Source organism: Phaseolus vulgaris, chromosome 9 (assembly GCF_000499845.2).
Source record: "Phaseolus vulgaris cultivar G19833 chromosome 9, P. vulgaris v2.0, whole genome shotgun sequence".
Lineage (NCBI taxonomy): Eukaryota > Viridiplantae > Streptophyta > Magnoliopsida > Fabales > Fabaceae > Phaseolus > Phaseolus vulgaris.
In genome coordinates this window covers 36811073-36838382 of record NC_023751.2, presented here as the reverse complement: position 1 = coordinate 36838382, position 27310 = coordinate 36811073, and the positions used below count along the sequence as shown (strand labels likewise).

Here is a 27310-nt window from a genome sequence, read left to right as displayed (position 1 = left end):
AATCATAATTTCTACTTGCTTTAATTAAATTCATTTATTTAACCCTGAAATACAACTATTAAACTCAATTAACATTAAATTAAAACTACCCAAAAAAAAATATCATGTTCTCTTAGGTGTTAGAATTAAGAAAAATTAATTCTAATATTTTTTTGGAATTTTATATAATGTAATTTCACAATATAATTATTAAATTAGGTAAAATTTTAAAAACTTATCAAAATAAATAAATCGTGTCAAGATAATACTACATAATTTGAAATTTAATTATATTAAAATTTTATATCAAAATTCAAAATATATTAAATTGTATAATAATTTTTTAAAATTTTATCTGTTATTAATCAATAAGTAAAATTTCATATTTCTTTTCTTAAAATTGCATAATTGAAAAAACAAAAACTTTGCTTTCAGAAAAGAAAAAGAAAACCTTATTATTAAACTTGGGATTCCTTAATTTATGAAGAGAAAAGTGAAATTCTTTTTTTGATGGAAAAATTAAAAAAAAAACAGAGAGAGAGAATTGTGGAAACGTGGCCTTGAAATTGCTAACGGTAGATGCAGAGTGTGGAAGAAACAGAGGAAGCTCTGTTATGTGCTTCTCTGAGTTCCCAGTGGACTCAGTTGTGGAGCAATGAGTCAGGAATCGTTTATATATAGCTTCGTGGCTCGTGGGACGATGGTCTTAGCTGAGTACACGGAGTTCACCGGAAACTTCCCTGCCATTGCAGCTCAGTGTCTTCACAAGCTTCCCTCTTCCAACAACAAGTTCACTTACAACTGTGACCACCACACCTTCAATTTCCTGCTTGAGGATGGTTATGGTAATGCCCACACTGACTTCATCATCCTATGTTTCTATCAAATGGTATGTTTTGTGTGAACCAAAGATGAAAATGGAATTTGAATTGCTAGTTTTTAGGTGCTGGATCTAGTCTTGAAATGAATGTCGCTATAAGGAGGCTCAGGGAGCATGAAGTTTTCTTTTTTTGGGTTTTATTTGTCTTTTGAATTAGTTTTCCTAGTGGGTTTTGTTTGTTTTTTTATGGGTTCTTCCCAAATTTTGTGAATTTTTCCTTTGATTGCTGAAATTGAATCAACCAATGAACAGTGAGAAGCAGAATTTGGGTTAAGTTCAATTTAAGGTTTGTTAACATGCTTCAATTGTTTGATTTTTCATTTTGGTGAGTAGTGACACTCATCTGAAAGAAATAATTGTACATTCATAATATACATGCACACCTGATTTCAATGTCATCTTTGATGGAATATTCGATCATTTTGGCTACCCTTTAGAGGTAGTGATGCAACAGAAAGTCTTCAGAGAAAGCCTAATCTTGTGAATGTACAGTTGTGTGTGGTGTTCCTTGAGTTGGGCCTTTGCAAGTTTCAATTCCAACAATGCCTAATTTTGTTTGTATAGATAAGCAATAATGCAACCTCTAGATGATGCATGTGAGTGTGTTTGTTTGAAATCTGGTGGTTTGTGCAATTTCTGAGATGAAAAACTGTGTTGTAGTGCAGTGAGTACTTTAAAGATTTACATTTGGGCTTTCTGTAAATTGCAGCATACTGTGTTGTTGCTAAAGAATCTGTTGGCAAGCAAATATCTATTGCTTTCCTTGAACGGGTCAAAGCAGACTTTAGAAAAAGATATGGTGGTGGAAAAGCAGATACAGCTGTTGCTAAGAGTCTGAACAAGGAGTTTGGGTACACTAACTTCTGTTCTAAATATTTGATGATGTTTCGGATATCTTAATGCTTAGGTAGGCAATTTGTATAGAAATGAAAGTTATATAATATGGATGCACATTTGCAGACCAGTTATGAAAGGGCACATGAAGTATATCATCGATCACGCTGAAGAGATTGAAAAGCTAATAAAAGTGAAGGCTCAAGTTTCAGAAGTTAAGAGTATTATGTTAGAAAACATAGACAAGGTACTGTATTGTTCATTAGTAAGATTTTTTCCCCATTAGTATTTAGTCTATGTTCCTCTCTCTTGAATTAAAGTATGGAAGTAGGGGTAGAGGGATTGATTATGTGAGGATTGCTATTTTTGCAGACTGCTTTATTGCAACTTTTGAGTAGTGTCCAGAAAAGTTCATTATTCCGTGTATCCTAATACTTCTCTAGAAAAATTCAAGAATTGAAAATGTGAAAAAACTTGGACAAACAGTATGCTTCAATACTTGCTTGCTCACTCTTCTTCCTGCCAGTGTTGTTGGTAATGACTTATAATGACACTTGAATGTGTATTCCCTGTTAATCTATAATTATTTGCTCTTAATCAGTCATTTACCCACTGTTTAAGGAAAATTAGTTTCATTCCACTGTTCAAAATCTGACTAAATTATAACCTATATTAGTTTTTTTTTATATTGTAATCATTAAAAAATTTCCTTGCATTGCTTTGTTTGTATGTTACCATAGCTTACACAGTTGCATTATTTTGAAGTTGTATTTTAGCTAGATAGACGATGTGTTAATTGCAAGTTTAGACAAGATAGTATTATCCTTTGACATTTTTTTTTCATCATGTGTTTTCAGGCCATTGATAGAGGAGAAAATCTAACTATTCTTGCAGATAAGACAGAGACATTGCGTTCACAGGTGAGTAAAGTTGACTAAAATTAGATAATTTTTCTTCTTTTTTAACTCATGCTTTCAAGGCTGAGGAATTTCTATTTTTCAGGCTCAGGATTTCAGAAAGCAAGGAGCACAAGTCCATCGGAAGATGTGGTATCAGAACATGAAAATTAAATTAGTTGTTCTGGGAATTTTGTTGTTTTTGGTCTTGGTTATCTGGCTTTCTATTTGTGGTGGATTTGACTGTACAAATTAGCAGTGGTTGATAGCTATGAGGCTCGGACACTTCTCTTAAATGGTCGTGTCCATGTCATATCAATGTCAGTGTCAGTGTCTGTGCTACATAGGTTGATAGTAAGGGATAAATATGTGCTTGGAAATTCTTGAATAGATGGATAGGGGAATGTATGTGTAGTTATGTACCATGTAATAGATTACATGATCTACAGACAATACAGTTGTAATATTTTTCCTCTACAGATACAAAAAAAAGTGTTATCAACTTAATTTGATCTTTCCTCAGTCATTGGCAGAAATTAGGAATGGTTACATACTACTACTAATCATGTGCATTGTTTTATTAGGTTCAATCATGCATTTTAGGAGAAGTTATTTTTATGCAAGGTCTGATGATAGATAATCCATGGCATTTTAGGAGCAGTTATTGTTATGTAGTTATTAAAATTTGTTAAGAAAATCCATGTTGAAAAGAAGTGATTGGAAAAGTGCAGTTGAAAGTTATTTGGATAGAGTTATTCTCTGTAGAAGTTGTTGCAACATTGGGACAATTTTTGCTGAAGTTTTGTATTCAATAAGTGTGCCTAAATGTGAAATTTTAGTGTTCTATCATTGACAAAGATATTTATAGAAAGCATTTGTGGGAAGTGAAGGAGGTTAGGGTGATCATACAGTAACACTATGTTGGAAGTAATGGATTCACCAGTTGCCATGTGAACCAACACCTAAGCTTTCACCTTCTGCAGGCAATTTCTTCCGGCACCCCATGCTTTCTTCCTGCACCACCATAAAAGATGTGAAATGACAACTTTACTCTTCACTTCATTTTTTTATTGACAACCATTTTTCCATTTTTCTGAATTCTAAAATTCCAAAATTTAAAATTCGAAATAAATTTTGTATTCCAAATTTTAAAATTCGAAAAGTATTTTTTGGATTCTGAAATTATTTTTTCAAAAAACTGAGATTTTGATTTTCGAATTTTGTTTTTGAATTTATTTCCAGAACATAATAATGTATTCTGGATTTGCTTGTCAAGAATGCATTTTTTTTTAATTTCAGATTTTCATTTCCAAAATAGATGACTTTTTTGGAAATTTAAAAGTGTCCGTTGAAAAAAGTTGGGTGTAGGAAGAATTTGCCCTTATGTGTATGTTTCAGAAAAGTTTCATAAACATTGGGGCTCAAAAACTTGGGACTGTTTCTTGCTGAACCTCCATACCTTATTCTCTCACCTTCATAAATTTTTGAATTTTAAAAACTGCCCCTCTATAATATTCTGGGTTACGTAAGCCGGAAGTCATTTTTTAAATTTGTAATTAGCTTCTGGATTATATAATCTGGAAACCTTTTTTTATATGCATGATTACTTTCCAGATTACATAATCTAGAAGTCTTATTTAGACTCCGGATTTTTTTTAAATGAGTTTCTAGATTACATAATCCAGAAACTAATCTATGGAGGTGACACAAGAAGGATAAAAATATATTTTCATGTTGTGTATTTTCATAAACATTGGGACTCAAAAACTTGGTCAAAAGCTTAATGGGCTCATGTACTATTTTAGGCCCAAAACTTGAGAAAATGCTAAAATTTATTTAAAATAATGGTTTCATGTGTTTTTAACACTTAATAAGTCCTTTGAAATATCAACTTTTTGCTATAAAGTGATTTAGGTAGTTAATTAAAAATTTGGGGGGGAAATTTTGGTCGATAAATAGCTTAATCTAGCATGGCTTTAGAAAGAAAGCTTTAAAACAAATTATAAAATATTGATTTTTAGGATTTAATATTTTATAAATAAAATAAATTATTTCAGGTTTGAAAAATTAAAATGGATTTTTTGGATATCATTTAGTGACTTTTGTACTCATAAGAAATCTAGTTGTAATTATAAAAAGGGGTCAAACTAGACTTTTCTAGCTTAAAGAATATTTTCCAATTTTTTTCTCAAAAAACATATTTATAGTTTTTTTATATAAAAAAACAGGTCCTAACTGCAATTCTATTTAATTAACCAAATGTTCGAGAAATTTAGTAAATTCACATCAAATTATCCTTAAAATTAGAAAAAAATGTGTTAAAATATGGTTCCATAAGCTAAAATTATTTTTTTAATTAAGAAGCTTGGAATTTATTATGATTTTTTAAGTTTAAAGGCCTTAACGAAGGAATTAGAGAATTTTAGTGAATTCACAATTTCTTTATCTCTAAGTAAAATCCAGAAATTGAGAGAAGAATTTAATATATGTAAAACTTAATTAAAAATAGCAAAAAAATTCAAATGAAATGTAGTATAAACATTTAAAATGGGAGAAATTTTTTTGTTGCTAAGTAAAGATAGCCTGGAAATTAATACACATTCAAGTATGTTAGATGATTTAATAAAAGAAATACACAGTTTTGATCACTGAAACTTAAAAAAAAATCTATTTTAGTCCATCAATTAGAGAAAAAGTAAAATTTTATCTCTGAAATTTACTACCTAAAAAGTAAAAGTGCATTCTTTTAAAGGTTAAAGGGTAGTGTGTTTTTTTACATTTACTTTACAACCAATAAAATATTATTTTAATAATCTTTTATATTATTTAATTATAATTTTTTTTAAACTACTTGTTCTAATCATAATTCAGTTTACATAACATTACTATATCAATTACCGAATAGGATATTGTTTGTTTTGGAGTTTCGTTACGGTTTTATCCTTAAAAAATGTCTTGACAAGATGAAGAAAGAATGAGTATATAAATTGTATTGTTTGTTTTGTAGTTTCGTCACGGTTTTGTCCTTAAAAAATGTTTCAACAAGATGAAGAAATAATGAGTATATAAATTGTCCTAACTCGACTCTTAAGCGATGTGAGACTATATTGACAGGCGAGTCGAAGAAAGAATGAGTATATAAATTGCCCTAATCTTTGACTCCTGAACGATGTAAGACTATATTGACAATACCGAAAGAATGAGTATATAAACTGCCCTAATCTTTGACTCCTGAACGATGTAAGACTATATTAGCAATACCGAAACACTATCTTTTACTTAATTGAAAGCATAATTAAGTTTTTGAAAGCACAAAGAAGATGCACAAGTTGATGAGAAGACAAAAGGGTATAGTGAGTTGGTTGAGTCAAAAAGGCAAATTGAATAAGGAGACAGAAGGAACTAATCTTCCTCCATTCTTAATGGATAGGACACAAGTGCAGAAGTGAGCTTCTTCTTCTTCTTGATATCAAGATCCTTTTGAGCATGAAAAGTGACCACTCATTCAAAAAAGCAGCTAGCCCATGCAAGAAGAGAATGGGCTTGACATGATTGATGAGACCCAATGAAGAATTTGATGGGCCTTTTCTTTTTGTGGTCTTCAATTACCATATCTCCTATGGAATCCTTCATTTCAATGTTCACCTTTTTTATTCAATTGGTTGATGGAGGCATGGGAGCATTGGAGATCCTTGTGATCCAATTCCAACAACCTATCATCATCTTCCTTTGCCCAATCAATGGTAGATGCTGCAATATTATTTTATATACTTCCAAAGGAACTTTCCTTCCAAGGCACTTTCCGGTATGGGACCTTTCAAATACATACAAACCAAATATTCTTTATTTGCATTCACAGAATGTAGTAGAAATTGTATCACTCACATTTCAGATCATTTGATACTATGTTCATCACAAATTCCTCCATCCATTATAAATAAAGATAGAAGGAGATCACAACTTTAAATCACATCTACTGATAGGTCTATCTTCACGACGAATATATAATAACATAGAACTTTTGTTCCGATACGTTAATATAGTCTTATTCGCGTAGGACTCGAGGTTAAAGACAGTTTAAATACACATTATTTTCTTTCTTAATTTACCAAGACATCTTTTGAGAATAAAATCAAGCCATCTGTTAGAATCGGAAACTCTTTCTCTTAATTCTTCACTGGGACTATTGTTCCGGTAGACACCAGTTTACTCCTTTAATCCTTGAACTCATATATTTCAGTAAAATTATTTGTATTTGTATTTTTATTTTTAACAATTGTAATATGAAATAGTTTACTGTTAGATTATCAAGATCAATACTCTATAACTTATAATACTATGTGTCAGTAAAAATTTGAAGTCTTAACTATTAAGTATAAGAGAAAAAGTTAGGTTTTGCATCAATCTAAAGTTGAAAATATATTGTTTTTCATGTTTAATTTATGTTTTGAAAAGTCACATTTCTAATTTATATATGCTTCCTAAAAATATTATTTAGGAACAACGTCCCCCACAAAATAGTTCTTAGAAAATTTGGGAATTTAACCCTTTTGATTTTAACAAATATTTTGTTGTTATAAAAATAGTATATTACTTTTATTAAATATTTTAATTCAACGCAAAAGTATGGTTACTATTTTTAACAATATTTACATCAATCTAAGAAAATCATAATTTTTTGAATTCATAATTTATAGAAATCATGATTCACTTGCATGAAAAAAAAAATTGTAGAATCTAAACATCATTTTAAAGTAAATAAAAATTGTCATTAAGTTTATTTTTTATTATTATTAATCTTAACCATGTGTTTGATAAAATCGAATATAAATAATGCGAATAAACATAAAATCTATAATATTTTATTTTTTTACTTTAAAACTAGAGTATTATTTTAATATAAAAACATATACTAAATATTTTTTTTATTAGCTGAAATGATCTTAAAAGTTGATGCTTATACTTTTAAAAAGAAGAAATAGTAGAACTATAAATGAAGCATAGCATGCCCTAAACTTGAATTGAAAAGTAATGCATTCACGTGTTGGAGCGTTGTGCATGTCGAAAGAAGGTTTAATGCTATTCTCATCCCTCTTTATCTTCTTTTTTTCTTATGGTTCTCAATTCTACACTTTAAATTCTAAATTCTTGCACTATTTTCTTTCTTTTCAAGTTTATACATAAAGAACAATATAATTTTAGTACATTTATTATAGTTTTTAAATATATTTATCTATTATATTTTAATTTTCCAAAAAAAACATGTAAACATACATTTTAACATATATATCACTATAAGAAAATCATAAAATAAAAATCAATTTTAAAAACAAAAAATAATTAGTTGTTATAGTGACTAAATTAAAGACACTAAATTTTTTTTTGATTTCTAAATTAGTTTCTATTATTGATAAATAGTTTCTAAATAATTGGTAGCTAATTAGATACCAATTTAGAAACTATTTATCAATAAACTAATTTAGAAACCAATAATTTTTTTAGTCTCTAAAATAGTCTCTAATTTAGTCACTATAACAACTAATTATTTTTTGTCTATAAAATTAGTTTATATTTAATTATTTTCTTGTAGAGTATTCACACATAAATAATTATACATGGATATTATTATATATCCAATTATATAGTTACAAATTTGTTTTGAAAATTAATAACTTTATAAATATATTTGTGTATATTTATAACTTAAATATGTGTACAATTTTAATTATAGATAATAAAATATATTTTTAAATATATTTTGCTATTTTTAATGAATGTTTTGAACTTGGAATATAAAATGCAACTCTTGCTTAATTGCATGAATATTAAAAAAAAAACATATTTTCAGGTAAAGAATCAAATGTGTTGATATTTTAGTTAATTTTAATCTTAATTTTGGTGGACCTCATTATATTCAAGAGGATTTTTTTATGAAATTTTTTTTATTTTGAAATATAGATTTTTTTGTAATTGTTACATGGATTTAACCTAGTTTTATCGGGTATGTCTTATTTTTAATAAAGGTAACATGTTACACAAAAGATGTCAACTTAATAGAGATATTAATACTAATGATTATATAAAAATATTTTATTTGATAAAAAAAAACTATACCAAAAGTTTATATGCATAATTTTTCTTTCATGAAACTTAAAAATAATATATTATTTTTAATTTGAATTTAGTTTAAATTATACAACAAGAAAAATATATCCACATTATTTTGTTATCAACTTTTTTATATTGATTTTTTTTAAATTATGCAAGACACATTTTTACTCTAAAAAAATCAACAAATTGATAAAAATGAACAAAATTGATAATAACATATGTTAAAAAAGTGAATAATTAAGAAAATGATAATAGTTTAAATATAGATTTTAAAATTAATAATAAATTCCAAGTTTGCTTAAGTTTTAGAACTAAATATACAATAAGGTTATGGTTTAGTTGAACTTTGTTAATGTTCAAAACCCTAATTCTTATGATATTTTAAAAATGAAAACTTTACAATATGAGATATATGTCAATGCTTACCCAAAACTATTCCTCATGTCATATTAAAAAGGGGGAAAATAATTCTCATTTTTATATATATTTTTTGCTGAAAAAGGAAAAAGAAAAGAGAAACAGTTATCCATTAAGAGGAAAAGTCAACTTGACATGCATAAAACCTCCCCACCCACACGTGCAACTTTTCATTCTCCCATACTTCCATATCATGACAAAAAAATAAAATAAAACAAATAAAAAATATTGCAAAACAATTTTCAAGTGGATAATGGTTTATTCAGGTTCTATACCCATGTTTTTCACATCATATTTAATAGTTTTATAATTTGTCAAAATTATAAAAAATAAATTTATCTATCAACAATAAATGTCGGCCACTAATAAAAAAAAAAGCTACTTGTAGTCTCTCCATATGTACAGTGACGGATTATAATATATATATATATATATATATATATATATATATTATACTATTTACATAAATTAATATAAAAAACAAAGAAATTTTTCATTATCATAAGTTTATTGATGCAATTATTTTCACTTAATAATAAAATATTGTTTATACACATAAAGTAATATGTTAATTATTTTTTATATAACTAATTTAGACACAATGAATTTGTTTTTGATATTCTACCATGAAAGAAACTAAATAAGAATAAAGTACGAAAAAAACTATCTTATTAAGAAATCAAATATTTATTGAATTTCTTAAAGAAGAAGATAAAGAAAATAAAATATTAGAAGTACATAAAGTTATTTATAAAAACAAATTTCAATGTGAATATTCAACACATTAAGTTTTATAGAATGATTATAGAGATTTACACTAGGACACATAAATCTATTTATTGGGCTTCGTCATTCTTCTATCAGTCCATAACTCAATACAACAAACTCATATACAAAATACATACTTTAATGTTCACATTCTTTAGGCATACGGGCCAAAAATCCAAAACAACAATACATGTAGATATAAATAAGAAAATCAAGAATTCAACTTTGCAAGATACACAAAGAGTGAGATAGTGAAGGAGGGTAGCATGCCAAGTTCACATGTCTCTAACTTCGAAGTAGTTCTTGTTCTTGACGACTATGTCATACATGTGCATGGATCTGAACCTGTTGAAATCCTTTGGGAGGGAGATTAGGTGAACGGTGGAGCGTTTGTGGAACTGAAGTAAATCAGGATCATCATAGTAACGTTCCCACCCTAGTGTACTCAATTTGTGCTCCAACACTGTGTAGGAAGTGATGATTTCATTGCTTGCAGAGTGAATCAACACCTTGCGCTCAGAGTTAGGATTCTCCACTAGCCTCACCACACCTTTATTGAAAACCCAAACCCCAGACATTCTTGGATTGAAATGAGAATTAGTTGAAGAAGAACAAACAAAGTGTTTTTTTAGTGTTTCAGAAGTAGTATGCAATGTAAAATGAGGAGGGGAGTATGGGGTATTGATATATATAGTAAGGGAATGGAGTAATGGGTAAGATGAGATTTTTCTTTTATTTTTATATAACATAATGTGCAAATATGCAATATTCTATGGGTGATAAAGACAATATAGAGTATAAGGATGTTTGGATATGAGTACAACTAAGGTGGGACCTACAAGAAAGAGTATCATAACTATAAACTTTGTAAGTTTGAAATAGAGTTCAATTCACCACCCTTGGTCTTAATTGCATTGGGAGAATCTTGATTCCCTTAACCATTTGCTATGTCCAAAGTTTTGTTACCCCATTTAAAGAATCTTTGTTTTATAAGAAGAGAATATTATATTTAGTGTGAGTATTATTTATACATAGTTGAGAGCATATTTTCACATGAAATATATAAAATTAAGCTCATTATTAATTTAATGGGGCCAAAAATAATCTACCATCCAAAGTATCACAAATTTGTATCATTAAATGTTGGTGAAGAAAAATTTATGTATGATAGAATGTGGAAATTGTCATTTGGGGTGAATATGACTGTGGAATAAATTTATTTAAGAAAGAAATGAGGATACTCATGCACGGTAGACTCAAGTGAACAATATGCCCTTTTGAAAAAGTTTTTTATGGTTTGTGGGGGGAGGATATCCAGAACATGGTGGGAGTGGGGACCAAAGATGAAAGAAATTGATATCTACTAATTCTAATCGTTAAGTGTGAAAAATAAGCATTGTATGAAATTCATGTGTGTGTTGGAGATTTTCCATGCATTTGTTTTTGTTGTCTAATTTTTATTTTTTGTATAAAAGATTTTTGTTTACCTAATTATAGTGTTGACTGTTCAATCGCCATCCTTCAAATAATATCATATAACTTATGGAATAAATAAATAAACAAATAAAATGAAAGAAAAACGTGAGATACAATCATGTAAGAAAAATATTATATATTTATGGGTTTGTGTGAGAAAAAAATACATAATTGATGGGATAAGAGATCAATGGATAATAACAAGGAAAAAATACATAATTAAATCTATCAAAATCCTAATTCTAATTTAACCATGGCCAACTCATGCACTATAAAATGTATTGCATTGTAGTAGATTATTTGTGAATTACAAAGGATGAAGCCAATAAATTTGTTTGGAAGATGGGAAAATATACATGATTACAAGTTGAGAGTGAATAAAGGTGGAGCTAGATTCCAACCTAAGAGGCATCAAAGTTGTAAGACTTTAGGACACATATTCTCTTGAACCCAACATCTTGGTCGTGATTATGCATCAATTAGCCATCTCCTCCTCATGCCACACGGTCCTGTGACTACGATTCCTAATAATAGTGACTAAAATCTTATTAATTTTCCATATATTATGACAAAGGTTTCTCTTGTAGTCAATTAACTTAAATTCCTTTGGGTGTCAATAGGGCCATGTGAGAGTTTTCAATTTCTAATGTTTTTGTCAATGTAGTGTAATTCTCTAAATTCTCAATGAATGCACCTCATAGTTACCAAATAATGCAATTAACATGACTTGTTTTATTATTTTTTAACATTTGAAACACAAATATGAGATTTCAAACAACAAGGTAAACATTTTATATATTTTTCACATTTCAATTAATGATGCTTGAAGTATGTATTTAATAGTAAAACTTGTCAACATAAATAAAATAAACTTAGAAATGTCATAAATTTGTTTTTTTTTCTCTAAGTTTGTAAGATTCTTCCCATTTCCAAATGCCTCCTTAATGATCTAATAAACTCTTATCTAGAAAGTAAAATCATATCTTGTTTTACTATTTCAATTTGAACATAAATAAAATCAATTGCAACTAATGACATAGATAATAAGGTGGCACCAAAACTTGTTAATTTCAAGCACTTAAAAAAATTTCCTTTTTGAGCTTTTTTGACAAGCTAATGTCAACATTTGACATTATTACTTTTGAGATTTTCATCTATTTTTTTGGTGCAATAAAGTTATTGGGAGAACATATGCTTAGCCCGAAAACAACAACCTTTGTATACATGTTGCTTCTTTTTTCCCATGTAACATTGAGAATCACAAAAGGTTGGCTTCACAGTCGATGAAAAACATCCCCCACAACACATGTTTGTAACAAGCCCATGTGATTGCCCCATAGAAAAGTCAAAATCATGGTCATATATCTAACAAAAACATGATACTTGCATGTATCACATCCTTCACATATATCCTTCCATATTAGCCTATCATTTTAAAAGAATGGTTTTACTAAGTAAAGATAGTTATTGACTAGGGCTTTAATTCATATAATAGGTTTTTCTTAGGAATTCCAGAGTAAATCTAAGTTACACATTGAGTAGAAATAAAAAAAGTTGAGTAACATGTAAAAAAAAAAGACTCACAAACACATTACTTTAAGTTTTTGGGTTGAAGATTATGTCAATAACTTATATGAGTTGATGAACTTTCAATACATGACAATTTTTATATTGTACTTATCTTATCTGAGTTGGTGACTAAGAAAAACTATATATATATATATATATATACTTTGATATCATTGTATTAAGAATTTACATTATGGATAATAATTCTGGATAATATAATAGTATTTGATGTCACAAAATTTTAATTTATCATATGGTCTTTGAATCCTTTTCTTTGTATTAAAGATATAGTTTTTAGTTTATTATTTTTGTCGTATGAGTTTATATTCCCTTTTACTTTGATGTTGATATAAGAAATCCATACAACAATTGTCTCGGGGTGAATTTTGCGAAAAGATTAAGTGAGAGGGTCCATAAGGATCAACTTAATTGAAGAAATTAGCCAACATAGTAAACCTGCACATCAAAAGAGTTGAACACATGACCAAACGAGCTCAAAGACAAATATAACTATACATATCATATTTGGTTGCCCGACTTATACCAGGGTTATGATATGACTATTGTATTTTGCGAACAATAAGTTTCATATGTATTGTGGTGATGTATAGGAAGGTTGTAGGACTACGAGAAATGGAGACTGATTTAGTTTGGTCAATCTTGTCTAAACTGTGTAAATCTTTCAATTTATATGAGTTAAAGTACGCTTCTTATATATTATTATTTTTTGTTGATAAAATAATATACAATTTTCTATTTGGTTTTCACATGATTTTTTTTTCTTTTCCTAAATATTAGTATTTTACATTTAATTATCACATTTTAATGATGTTTTATTACCGAAGATGGTAAGATGTTAGAGTAACTATGTTTATGTGTTTTATATTTTGGATATCCATATTCTATCTTATAACTTAGATAAGTTATTACTCATAAAATTAATTAGGCAACAAACAATAAATAATAACACTTAACAAACTCATTTGTCTTTAATGTCATGGCTGTAGTAATATGATATATGATAACATGCATGTAATCAATAAGAAAATATTTTAATTATTTAGAAGTTTATCTCTAATAATATAACTTATTTTATATGATAAATCATATATTGATCCCACCTATTCTAGAAAGACTCTTGAACTTGTTCTCAACATTAATATTTACTTATTCTTTACACTTTTATTTATTTAGTAACTGAAGTGTCATTGAAACCTCTATTTGGTGTTATGTTCATTCTTTATTTTTGTCTACATTTGACATAATTTAATTTATATGATGTAGTGGTACAACTAATAAAGTGGTTATAATAATAATAATAATAATAATATAATAATAATAATAATATAATAATAATAATAATATAATAATAATAATAATAAATACAATGCATTATTCTATCATATTCTTTTGTAATTTTATTTTTCTCTCCAGATAAATAAGAAAGATAAAAATTACAATAAATAACAAAATATGATAGTTATCAAGTTTTCTCTTGCTAGCTAATATATGTGTTACCAAACCCCAACCTTTGGCAAATGAATTTATTCTACGGTCTAGTATCACTATAAGAAAATCATTAAATAAAAACTAATTTTATATATTAAAATAATTAGTTATTAATTGACTAAATTGGAAATCATCTTATAAATTAAAAAAATTATAAAATAGTTTTTAAATTTGTATCTAAACATTAACTACCAAGGTTTAGCTACTAATATTTTAGATTATAAATTAATCCTTAGAGACTAACACTACAAGAAAATCATTGAATAAAAACCAATTTTAGAGACAAAAAATAATTAGTTGTTATAATGACTAAATTAGAGACTACTTTAGAGACTAAAAAAATTTGATTTATAAATTAGTTTCTATTATTGTAAAATAGTTTCTAAATTATAATTTATATTTTAAAATATTGGTAGCTAAAATCGTAGTAACTAATTTATAAACTATTTTTTATTAATAATAGAAATCACTTTAAATATTAATAATTTTTTAGTTCCTAAAACAATATCTAATTTAGTTAATTAATAACTCACAAAAATACTTGATTACTTTTATTTAGTTTTTTAATGATGATAATAAGATTAAAGCTAACCACAGATTGATTTGTTTGTTAATCTATGTTGTTAATTAGGTTTGAGATTAACTTTGATTAAAATAAAAAGATGGAATAAAGGGTTCTTTACAAATATTTATTTATTTTGAGAATAAAGTACTAAACATAAGGAATGTAGGATCAATTCTCTCATATTGTGCAATAAAGAAACTCATCATAATTAATTAATATCTAATTAACGTACCAGATTAAAACTCATACGATGTATTTTATAATGATTTTTCAATTTTTTATGTACACAATGGTATAAAAAAATATTTTGATTTATGCGCATTATTTTAAAGAGTACAATAAATCTCTTTTTATTACTTATACTACATGAAAATATTTATACCAACAAAAAATATATTGAACAAGATTTTTATAAAACAATTTAATACTAGCTAGAATTTAATAATAATCATATATGATAAATTTGGGAGTTCATAAAATTATCTTAAGATTTGTTGATTTAATTGTAATTATATCATTTTAGCACTATTGTTTTCACATGTTGTCACGAAGCTTCTAATTTTTGCATATAATACATTTTTTCATACTTTTTAAACAAAATTATGATAACTTTTAACTTATAAACTAGGAAAACCAAAGTGTTTCCTACTCATGTGTCACAAAGTTAATTATTTAAAATATTAATACAATATTATATAATATATATATATATATATAGTATAACATGTTAATTAGCAAAACTTCCTTTATATACTTAAAAAAAAAGTGTGCTTTTACAAAATTAAATGATTATATTGACAATATTTTTCTTTAATAAATAACTTTAAGAAAAGAAAAAAAAATTGAATTCATAATAAACCAAAAATATTTAATAAAAAATTTCATCGACTATCTTAATTCACTAATAGCCACCTCCTTAATTAATAATATAATTATATATAAAATAATTTCAAATTTTAAAATTCTGAAAGGAATTTAGAGAAAGTGAAACTTTTTAATGAAGTATAAATTAAATATTTGTAACCTGTATAGAAAATTTTGTCCTTTTATTCATTTTAAAATTTATCTGTGAATAAAACTTCAAGTTTTACATTAGCTAATGAAATAACACCATTTTGTAAAATGTTATTGTAAAATGATGTCACTAATTTCAACACATTTATCAGCTCAATAAAATACATAAAAATTGAAACACGTGATATTAAGAGGTGGAAGAAAATAATTGAATGATAAAATTAATAAAATAATGATAATTAAGTGACAAAATGATTATAATTAACTTTTTTAACTGATTAAGAATATTTTTTTTATACTATTACTGACCATATATATATATATTAATTTAATAAAATAATTAAAATTAAAATTAAAATTAAAATTTCTTTATTTCATGCAATGAATGTAGCTGTAAGATTTTGTGTTAGAATGAATGCTTCTTTGTAATGGATGGATGACATGAGAGACAATAGTTGGTGCAGATTCCTATGAATAAAAAAGGATCAACCTACCATTAATGCCTACTTTTTTTAATTTTAAATTCTAACTAAATATTAAAAATCATAATAAATTGTATTAGAAGACACATAAAAATACTACATAAATATTTTTTTATTAAAAGTTATTTTTTATATTCTAAAGACGTTTATTGACATTCTTTTTCACCAAATAAAATATAAGCACTATCTCTTTGTACAACCTTCTTCGAATCCAATTTTGTGTACAAAACAAAACGCTCATGGATTTTAAATTGTAATTGACAAACGTGTAAGATATTAAATATATTTTAATATAATTGCAAATGGAAGTTTTATATAATAATACAAGACATGTATATAAAAAAAATAATATTGTGTGATTATTTTTTACTTGTATAGACAAAGTGGGTCTAGATAGTACTTTGAATTCGTTGTATAATTGTTGACGTATCGGTCGTTTGGTTTGTTTCTTGTTCTTCACTTTAAGTCTCATTCTTTAATTTGTTGGTGCTCGGTCGGGGTTAACCTGCAAAAGGTTCAAAATTGACCTACAAAAGGTACTTTAACGATCAAGTAAATACTTAGTATAGGAAGTGTATATTAAGAAATGATTAAAAGCATCCCTTAAACTTTTGTCTATGATTTATTTATACTGTTTAGTCATAAGTCGTATGTTGTAATGGGCAGAATTAATCATATATGAGTGATAACTTGTTTTTAGGAAGGTTCTCTGATTTTTCGAAACGTTACCTGAATTTGGTACAATGTGTCCCGAATTCTCATAAAATTCTTACAACTCTCTTAACTGCTATTTACTTTCATGGCTTTGAATTTATCTTCAACCGGTCCATCGGTTACCGATGTCGAGTGATATAGCTCGTCCGATACCAATGCATTTGTAATTAAATAATTTTATAGTTTAATAAATAAAAATAATTTCCTTAATTAATAAGACTTATCACATAACTTTTTTTAATCCATTCTGACAAAATTATATATTTTCATAAAATTATATTATTTTAATATGATAAAAATCAGATACAATGGTGTCAGAATACTTAACTTTCCGCTTTGTAAATAACAAAGAAAATAACCAAAAGGACCTGCTGGATTGCAAATTTTTCTATATTCTTTGAATGACTTAAAATTTCATTTATAACAAAGAAATACATATTTAAAAATAAAATATTATACAAAAATCTTATAATTAATCATAAAAGTGTAATATATATTCAACATTAATTTTATTCTCTAGAAAATTTAGTAGGTATCAATAATATGCAGCGAAAATATTCAAAGTGGATAATGGTTTATTGAGCATGTGTTTCACATCATGTTTAATAGTTTAATAATTTGTCAAAATTCTAAAAGAAATAAATTATGTGTCAACGATAAATGTTGGCCACTAAAAATAATAAAAATAAGCAACTTGTAGTTTCTCCATACACAGTGAGGGAGTATAATGTGTCTATGTTGTAAGATTTATATAAATTAGAATATGGAGTTTAATGTATATGTTTTATAAGATTTATATAAATTATAATAGAAAACAAAGACAATATTCACTACTATAAGTTTTATTGTAGCAATAATTTTTACCTAATAATAAAATGTTATTTATAACTTAAAATAATGTATTAATTCATCACTTTTTTATATAACTAATTTAGATATATATGAATTTGTTTTTGATATTCAATAAGAAATTAAATAAAAACAAAGTAAAAAAAACTTGATAAATAAATCTTTCCATCAAGAAATCAAACGTTTATCGAGTTCCATAAAGACGAAGACAGAAAATCAAATAAAGAAAATATTATAAGTATATAACGTGATTTTGATAAATGAACTCACGAAGTAAAATTTAATGTAAATATTCAACACCCAAGTAAGAAAACTGGACTTTGATTACAATGTTTACATAGATTTACATCAAGACATACACATACACTCATCGGACTTCAGCATTCTCCTTCTCCTATCATATCATAATTCAATATGACAAATTCATATACTAATTACACAAATTAATGTCCTCATTCTTTAGACATAGGTCATAAATCCAAAACCAAACAATCATGTAGATATAAATAAGAAAAATAAGAAATTCAACTTTGCAAGATACACAAAGAGTGAGACACGTGAAGGAGGATAGTATGCCAAGTTCACATGTCTCTAACTTCAAAGTAGTTCTTGTTCTTGACGACTATGTCATACATGTGCATGGATTTGAACCTGTTGAAATCCCTCGGGAGTGAGATTAGGTGAACAGTGGAGCGTTTGTGGAACTGAAGTAAATCAGGGTCATCATAGTAACGTTCCCAACCCAATGAACTTAGCTTGTGCTCCAACACTGTGTAAGAAGTGATAATTTCATTGCTTGTAGAGTGAACCAACACCTTGCGCTCAGAGTTGGGGCTCTCCACTAGCCTCACCACACCTTTATTGAAAACCCAAACCCCAGACATTCTTGGATATAAACAAGAACTAGTTGAATAAGAACAAACAATGTGTTTTTCTAAGTGCTTGAGAAGTAGTGTACAAGGTGAGATGAGGAGGGGATATGAGGTATTGATATATATAGTAGTGAAATGAAGTAATGGGTAAGATGGGATTTTGTTTTTTTTTTCATTTTTGTTTTTATTTTTATGTATGTGCAATAAAAATTCTATGGTGGTTTAAAGACAATATATAAAGTATAGGGATATTTGGATGTGAGTACAGCTAAGGTGGAACCTAAAAGGAAGAGTATCATAACTATAAATTTGTTAAGTTTAAAAGAAAGGGGTGTTTGAGAGTTCATTTTGTCACCCTTTATTTTAAATGGATAGGGGGAATCTTAATTTTCTTAACCATTTGGTGAGTTCAAATTTTTTTTAGCCCCACTAAAAAGAATATTTATTTTATAAGAAGAGAAAATTATTCTATAAATAAGATTGGAGTTAATAATATAAGAACTTGGTGTGAGTAATATTTATACAAAGATGTTGAGAGCATATTTTCACATAAAATATTAGTAAATTAAGCTCATTATTAATTTAATGTAGCCAAAAATAATCTACTATCCAAAGCATCACAAATTTGTATCATTAAGTGTTGGTGAAGAAAAGTTTATGTGTGATAGAATGAGGAAAAATGTCATTTGGAGTTGAATGTGGCTATGGAATAATTTTCTTTAGGAAAGAAGTGAGGATGCTCATGCACAGTGGACTCAAATGAACAATATGCTCTTTTGAAAAAGTTTTTCTATGATTTGTGGGGAGGATATTAAGAACATAGTGGGAGTGGGGACCAAAGATAAAAGAAAGCATGGTAGGAAATCCATGTGTGTGGGAGATTTTCCATGCATTTGCCTAATTTTTGGTTTTTGTATACAAAGTTTTTTGTTTGCCTAACTATAGTGTTAATTGATCCTTCAAATCATATATAATTCTAGAAATAAAGAAATATATATATAAAAAAAGAAAAATGTGAAATAAAGTGATGTAAGAAAAAAATTATAAAATTATGGGAATTTGAGTGGAAAAATACATAATTTATGGGACAAGATGTCAATGGATAATAACAAGGAATAATAAAAAAAATCCCCAACAAACAAGCTAAATCTTTGAGTGAAATGGTTTTGAAAATGACTATATTCTAACTATATCCAGAATATATTTGGAAATTGTTGGTCTATTGAACTTCATTTTATGGAACACAAGTTATAATATTACCACAAGAATGAGAGAGGATATATAATAACAACATAAATTTGAACATTTTTGCTAGCTTCATTCATTAGTTGGTGTCTCATTAAATCTATCAAAATCATGGTTTTAATTTAACCATGACAAACTCATGCATTATTTTATGTATTGCATGCATTACATCATGTGTGAATTATAATTATAAATTATGTATATATCTTTTATTAATTATTTTGTAACTCAAAGATGAAGTCAACAAAATTTCTTGGAAGAGAAAATGTGCATGAGCACAAGTTGAGAGTGAATAAAGGTGGATTCCAACCAAACCAAAAGTTAAACTATCAAAATTGTAGGACTTTAGGACATACAATTTCTTGAACCCAACATCTTGGTCGTGACTATGCATTAGTTAGCCATCTCCTCCTCGTGCCCCCATGGTCCTATGACTATGATGCCTAACAATAGTGTCCAAAGTCTTATTAATTTGTCATACATTACGACAGAGAGTTTGATAAGGGCTTCTTCTTTAGTCAATTTAGCTTAAATTCCATTGGGTGTCAATAGGACCACGTGAGAGTTTTCAATTTCTAATGTTTTGTCAATTAGTTGATAACATAACTTCATATAATTCAACTCTCCTATAAACGCAATGCATTGTAATCCTCTAAATTCTCAATGAATGCATCTCACATCATAGTCACCAAATAATGCAATTAACATTGCTTGTTTTATTCATTTTGAAACACAAAAATTTGAGATTTCAAACAACAAGTTAAACATGTTATACATTTTTCATATTTCAATGAATGATACTTGAAGTATATATTTAATATTAATATTTGTCTACATAAATAAAAATAAACTTGAAATTGTCATAAATCTCAATTTTTTATAATAAATTTGTAAGACTCTTCCTTTTTCAAATGCTTCATTAATCCTCTAAAATACTTATACGTAGAAAGTAAAATTACATCTTATTTTATTATTCTGAGCATCTCAGCTTGAATGCAAATAAAACTAGATGAAACTAATAAAATGAAGAATGAGGTGGCATCAAAACTTGTTAATTTCAATCACTCTAAAAAAATTCTCTTTTTGAGCTTTCTTAACAAGCTGATGTCAACATTTGTCATTATTACTTTTGAGATTTTCCCATATTTGTTTGATGCAATAAAGTTGTTGAAAGAATATTTGTTTAGCCTAAAAACAACAACCTTTGTATACATGTTGATTCTTTTATCCAATGTAACATGTTGGCTCCACAACATGTGGAAAACATCCCCCACAACACATGTTTACAACAAGCCCATGTGATTGTCCCATGGAAAAGCCAAAATTCTAGTCTCATATCTAACAAAAACAATATACATGCTCGTATCACATCCTTCACATATATTCTTCCATATTAACCTCTCATTTTAAATAAATGGTTTTACTCAGTGAAGATAGTTCATGGTCAGGGATATATGTCATATAAAAGGTTGCTTTAGGGAATCCAAAAGTAAATCCAGGTTACACATTGAGTAATAATGAAAAAAATGAGTAGTATATAAAAAAAACTCACAAACTCATTACCTCATAGTAAACAAAATATTTTAAAAATAAAATACTATAAAAAGTCTTATAATTAATCAATAAATGTAGAAATATATTTTATAGTTACATGTATCTATTTAATAGAAAAACAACTATATGAATTGCTTGCCTATATAAATATTTTTTTAAAACAAAATTTGGGAGATCATCTCATCTACATCTAAAATATGACAAGATAAAGATGAGTAAGAAGCTTTTAATTTATAAGAATATTATTTTGAACTTAGACCTCTCAATTTGATAATTCTTAAAATTAACACTAAACTAAGTAAATTCAGGTTGATTATTCTCTCTCTAATGATCAAATTCAAAATAGCCACACACATATTAATCAATCAAGTTTTATACATATTCAACATTAATTTTATAATCTAGAAGATTTAGTAGGTATCAATAGTATGGAGCAAAAATTAAAACTGGACCGTTTCCTTAGAATTTGGGCCATGTTACATAGGCCGAAATAAATTACTATTTGAAACCCCTAAATTGCTATTAAAATGTCCACTTGTGTAATTCACTCTAGATACAAGTTTTCTTAAGCTTTGTTTTAATAGTAATAAAACTGTTTATAATTTAAATTACCTCATTTAATTAAAATTAATTAACTGCAATTAAACCATTCATTTCAATAATAAGACAATTAAATATAATATAGATTCCTTTTTTAACTGAAATTAAATTCAGTAAGATAGAAGTTGTCTATGTTCTATAATATAACAATATATAAAGTAAAAAATAACTCTTAAGAATATGTTTTTTTTTTAATTATTTCTTTTTAAGTTTTGTTAAAATAAAAATCGAAATAATTTTTTTTTTTTTTTGCAAAAATAGTTATTTTAAAACATAATTATAAGGAATATACTTTTTGTAACTACCTTTAGTCTTTTATTTTTATTTCACAATCTTATCCTTTAATAAAAGGTGATATGTTTTTTTAAAATATATTTATTGAAAATTTTAATTAAATATTTTTATCTCTTAATAAAATAGAAAAAAAAATCTCTTATTTAGTAAATTACTTATCTGCACAAATTTCTTCTAAATATAACTAAATAACTTTTCTACCTAAAATAACTAAACATGGATTTGTTTAATTATTAAATCATTCTATTACTTTTTTTTTACAATTTTAATTAAAAATTGTGGACACATATACAATTTAACTTTTTTTAGAGAAACCGCATAGTTACCGACTTTTAAATTTATTATGTTATTTTTAATTACCATCAAACACTACTTTTTTTTCTTTTATATTTCTCTTCTCTTGTAAAATTAATACATGAGATTATATAACAGGAAAATACTACAAATATATCAAATTAAATTTAATAAATGATTTTTTATAATAAAAATGTAGTTATATAAGCGCAATAATATTTGATTATGCTAGTTATAACTGTAATAATAATTTTTATTTTTTTATCAACAATAAACAATAAATATATGTGAATCACTTTAGGGATGACCTAACTCTTATACAAAACACACGACATTTAACTTTTTCTACATCACACACCCCGCCAACACCTAAATAGTATTTAAAAAAAACTAGAAAGAACCCCCTAGAACCCTCGCTCTTATATTCAAACAAAACATCATCTTCATACAGACCAAAGTAGGGATGGCAAAGCGGGGCGGATCGGCCCGCGGTCCGCTGGTAAAAAACGCGGGATGGACTGACCTTTTCAACCTGTTAACCCGCATTAGCCTGCGCGGGCCAGCAGCGGGGCGAGCTGGCCCGCTGACCCGTAAGAAAGAAAAATTGGCACTTAGCAGCAGCATGGCAACGTAATTAGATTTTCACAAAATTTCAAAAAAAGAAACACAACACAATCGCGTCAATATTGTTTATGTTTAATGTTTTTGAATTAATGTTTATGTTTAATGTTTTGGAATTAGGTATTTTTAATGTTTTGGAAGTGGAAGAATAGTGATATTTGATATTTATCTTAATGTTTAATGTTTTGATGTTTGACTATGTTTGAAAAGAAAAAAAAAATAGGTTTGATAGTAACAAATATATAGGTTTAATTTAACAATTTTTTAAGAACAAAATATAAAAAAAATATTTAATTAAAAAAAATGTGCCCGGCCCGCAAACCCGTGAACCAGCTCTTATGCGGGGCTGGTTGGCCCGCCCCGCATTTTTGCGAGCCAAGCGTGGGACGGACCAATGCGGGGCGGGCTGACCTGCTTTGCCACCCCTAAACCAAAGGATCAACACACCTACAATAATTATTATTATGAAAGAAATTACCCTTACTAATCAAAATTACCATGATACAATTATGACAAAGAGAATTTGTATCATAATTTATTTATTTACTATTAGAAAAAAAAAAGTATACACTAAAATTCAAATTATTTATTTCTCTTGAAATTAAAAACCCTTTTTGATGGCTTATAAATATAATATTTTTTTAAAACTTGGAATAAGTAAAAGAATGGGTGAGAGTTTGTGCGATTGAAAAGAAAAAGAATTATTGGATGGAGAATATTTGGTTATATTTTATGATGAACTTTGAATAAACAAAGATTTAATGCTATTCAGAATAAAGTCCCTAACCTAAAAGAATCACGAATCTCTTCATATTAAAGCATTTTCAGAGAATTTTTTCGTAATAAATAAATCTTTTATTTTTTTATAAAAATTTTATTTTAAATATCACTATACAACTTGACATCTCATTTATGTTGTCACCTCAAATAACAATAATTATTTATCATCACACGAAAAAAATATGATTTAAAAAAAAATCGAATAAAAATACGAAAGACTAGACTAAAATTCATATGTTAACAACTACTAAATAAAAACCTCTATAAATAAATCATAAATTAGTGAACTTATATAATAAAATAATTGCTCTTTCATATTCTCAAAAAATATAAAAATATAATTGTGTTGTAGATTTTTTTAAAAGGTAAAAATTCAACATATTTTATATACGTAATAAGATACTTAAAAAGTTCATAGACTTCTTATCATGTTGACTAAATATACATATTATACATTTTTAAGAAAATTAATATGTAATATGTGTATTATGTATATATGTTAAATAATGTAACATTAATAAATTATTTTAAAAAATATATTTCACAATAATTTTTTTAAATAAGATATAAATTTATCTTTTATAATTTTATACGGTTGAATTTTTTACTGAGAAATTTTTGAAATTATTTTAATTTTACTTAATTATAATTTACAAATTTCAAGAAATAACCGATTATTATTATTTTTTAATTATATCTTTATTATTTACCAAATATTTTCTCTCTCACTCTCTCTATATATATTGTAATATAGAAATAAAGAAGGATAAAATGTAAAGTGTTATAAACATTTTGCTAAAATAAAAGAAATTGATTGATTTATCTATGAAATTTAAATACATTATAGTAATTTTAATATCTTAATGTCAATAAAACTATCCGTTAGATTTAAAACATTGTTTTAGTTAAGTTGAAATTTAAATTAGTATAAATTAATAGTGCCTTTATCAAATGGACGAATCGAAATATTAACAAAAAGCGCATTTGGTGTAGTGGTATCATAGTACCCTCCCACGGTACTGACCGGGGTTCGATTCCCCGAATGCGCAATCTCTTTTTAATATATTATTAACATAAATACAAATTAAAATATTTAAAATCATAAATAAATACAAATTCTAAATTATTTAATATATTATTAAAATAAATAAATTTTCTAAATTTTTTAAAATCCTAAATAAATACAATTACTAAATTATTTAATGTCCTATTTAAATAAAAGTCTGAAATAAATAAAATTTTGAAACTATTCTAAATCTTAAATAAAATACACATCTTAATTATTTAATGTGCTATTTAAAAAAAATATGAAATAAATAAAATTTCTAAATTTCAAAATCCTAAATAAATACAATTCTTAAATTATTTAATTTTCTGTTTAAATTAAACTCTGAATTAAATAAAATTATTAAATTATTCAAAATCCTAAATTATTTAATTCTCTATTTGAACAAAAGTTTAAAGTAAATAAAATTCTTAAATTTTTAAATAAATACAAATCCTAAATTATTCAATGTCCTACTTAAATAAAAAATCATCAATAAATAAAATTCCTAAAATATTCAAAATCAGGATTAAATAAAATTTCTAAACTATTTAAAATTATAAATAAATACAAATATATTTTTTTTCTATTTAAAAAATCTAAAATAAATAAAAGTTCTAAATTATTCGATGTTCACTGAAAAAATATAGAAAATCGATTATGTACCTTTACAAAGACACCACAACATCGTTTATGTGAGTGGAAAAAAAATCAACATCGATTATGGATACCAGAACACCAATGTTCACCGAGAAAAAATTATGGATAATCGATTATCTACTTCTTCAAAGACACCACAATATCGATTATGTGAGTGAAAAAAACCAACATTGATTGATAGCCAATACATTGATAACTAATTAGATACCAATTTAAAAACTAATTTATAAATTTTATTAATAATAAAAATTACTTTAAATACCAATATTTTTTTTAATCTTTAAAATAGTATATAATTTAATCAATATAGTAACTAATTATTTTTAGTATCTGAAATTGATTTCTATTTACTAATTTTCATGATATTTTTTAACACCAAATTGTCTTTTGAACACAAAAGAAATATCTTTTATGATAATTAATATTTCATTCTATTTTTTTATTTGCAAATATTTTTATGTGTTTCTTTTAACTCAATTAATTTTGTATGACTGATATTTTTTTCCTTCATTGAAGTTTATGTGTAATAAATCAATATTGTTAGAAGCTATCTATTTGTTACTTTCTTTTTGTTGTTTCTTTGTCATATTAGGCGAAACACAAGGGAACTTGTGTTGAGTTTTTTTAATTTCAATTAGTGTCTTCAAATAGTGTGCAATGGTTAAAAAATATTGGTTTAATAATAAGAAAATTTGTTCATAAGGATAAAAAAAAAACTAATTTTGTATTGTTAGCAATTTATACAAGAGAGTAAAAGCCTCAACAAAATTACTTCTTTAAAAATATATACTTATAAAAATTGTTTTGAGAAGTAAGTAAAAAGAGTAATTTGATGTTTGGCTAAAAATAACTTTAAAGAATATTTGTCATGAGATTTCATCATAGTAAAATTTCCAATATCTAAACATAATCTTAGTGATTCATTAAGTTTAAAGAGTCAATACAAAAACAGCCTATCTTTCTTTGTTATTGGTGAAAACATCTTTATCTTTTAAAGAAAAAAAAAGTATTTTAAGTTGATTTTTAAAAAAATATAACTCAACCTCATTTCTTGTGTATTTTCCACATAGTTAGGAGATAAAAATAAAATAAAAAATTGAAACTAACTTTTTTATAAGTTAAAAATAATTTATGTACAAAATATTTTTAATAAAAAGAAACAAATATCATAAACATGCACTTCAAAGTGTTCTTCACATTTATAACTTTGTTTAACAAATGTATAACTTTAAGTTTGATTAAGACTGTTAAAAAGCTTACAAGTACATACTTCTCTAATAGA

General features: G+C 26.1%; 3 protein-coding genes and 1 non-coding gene across 4 annotated transcripts; 2 read left to right on the top strand and 2 right to left on the bottom strand.

Moving 5' to 3' along the window:
- Positions 1–464: 464 nt before the first annotated feature.
- LOC137822512 (vesicle-associated membrane protein 724-like) lies at positions 465–3096 on the top strand. Its single transcript, XM_068627409.1, has 5 exons — positions 465–824; positions 1569–1710; positions 1820–1940; positions 2551–2613; positions 2696–3096. The coding sequence occupies exons 1-5, from the start codon at positions 635–637 to the stop codon at positions 2843–2845; spliced, it is 666 nt and encodes a 221-aa protein (XP_068483510.1). The 5' UTR covers positions 465–634; the 3' UTR covers positions 2846–3096.
- Positions 3097–9878: 6782 nt separating this feature from the next.
- Positions 9879–10540, bottom strand: LOC137821314 (flowering-promoting factor 1-like protein 3). Its single transcript, XM_068625834.1, has one exon. The coding sequence runs from the start codon at positions 10461–10463 to the stop codon at positions 10161–10163; it is 303 nt and encodes a 100-aa protein (XP_068481935.1). The 5' UTR covers positions 10464–10540; the 3' UTR covers positions 9879–10160.
- Positions 10541–18368: 7828 nt separating this feature from the next.
- On the bottom strand, positions 18369–19046 carry LOC137822855 (flowering-promoting factor 1-like protein 3). The gene has a single exon (XM_068627861.1). The coding sequence runs from the start codon at positions 18945–18947 to the stop codon at positions 18645–18647; it is 303 nt and encodes a 100-aa protein (XP_068483962.1). The 5' UTR covers positions 18948–19046; the 3' UTR covers positions 18369–18644.
- A 6255-nt stretch (positions 19047–25301) lies between these two features.
- TRNAG-CCC (transfer RNA glycine (anticodon CCC)) lies at positions 25302–25372 on the top strand. The gene has a single exon. It is a non-coding gene; the product is annotated as a tRNA-Gly (tRNA).
- The last annotated feature ends 1938 nt before the right edge of the window (positions 25373–27310 follow it).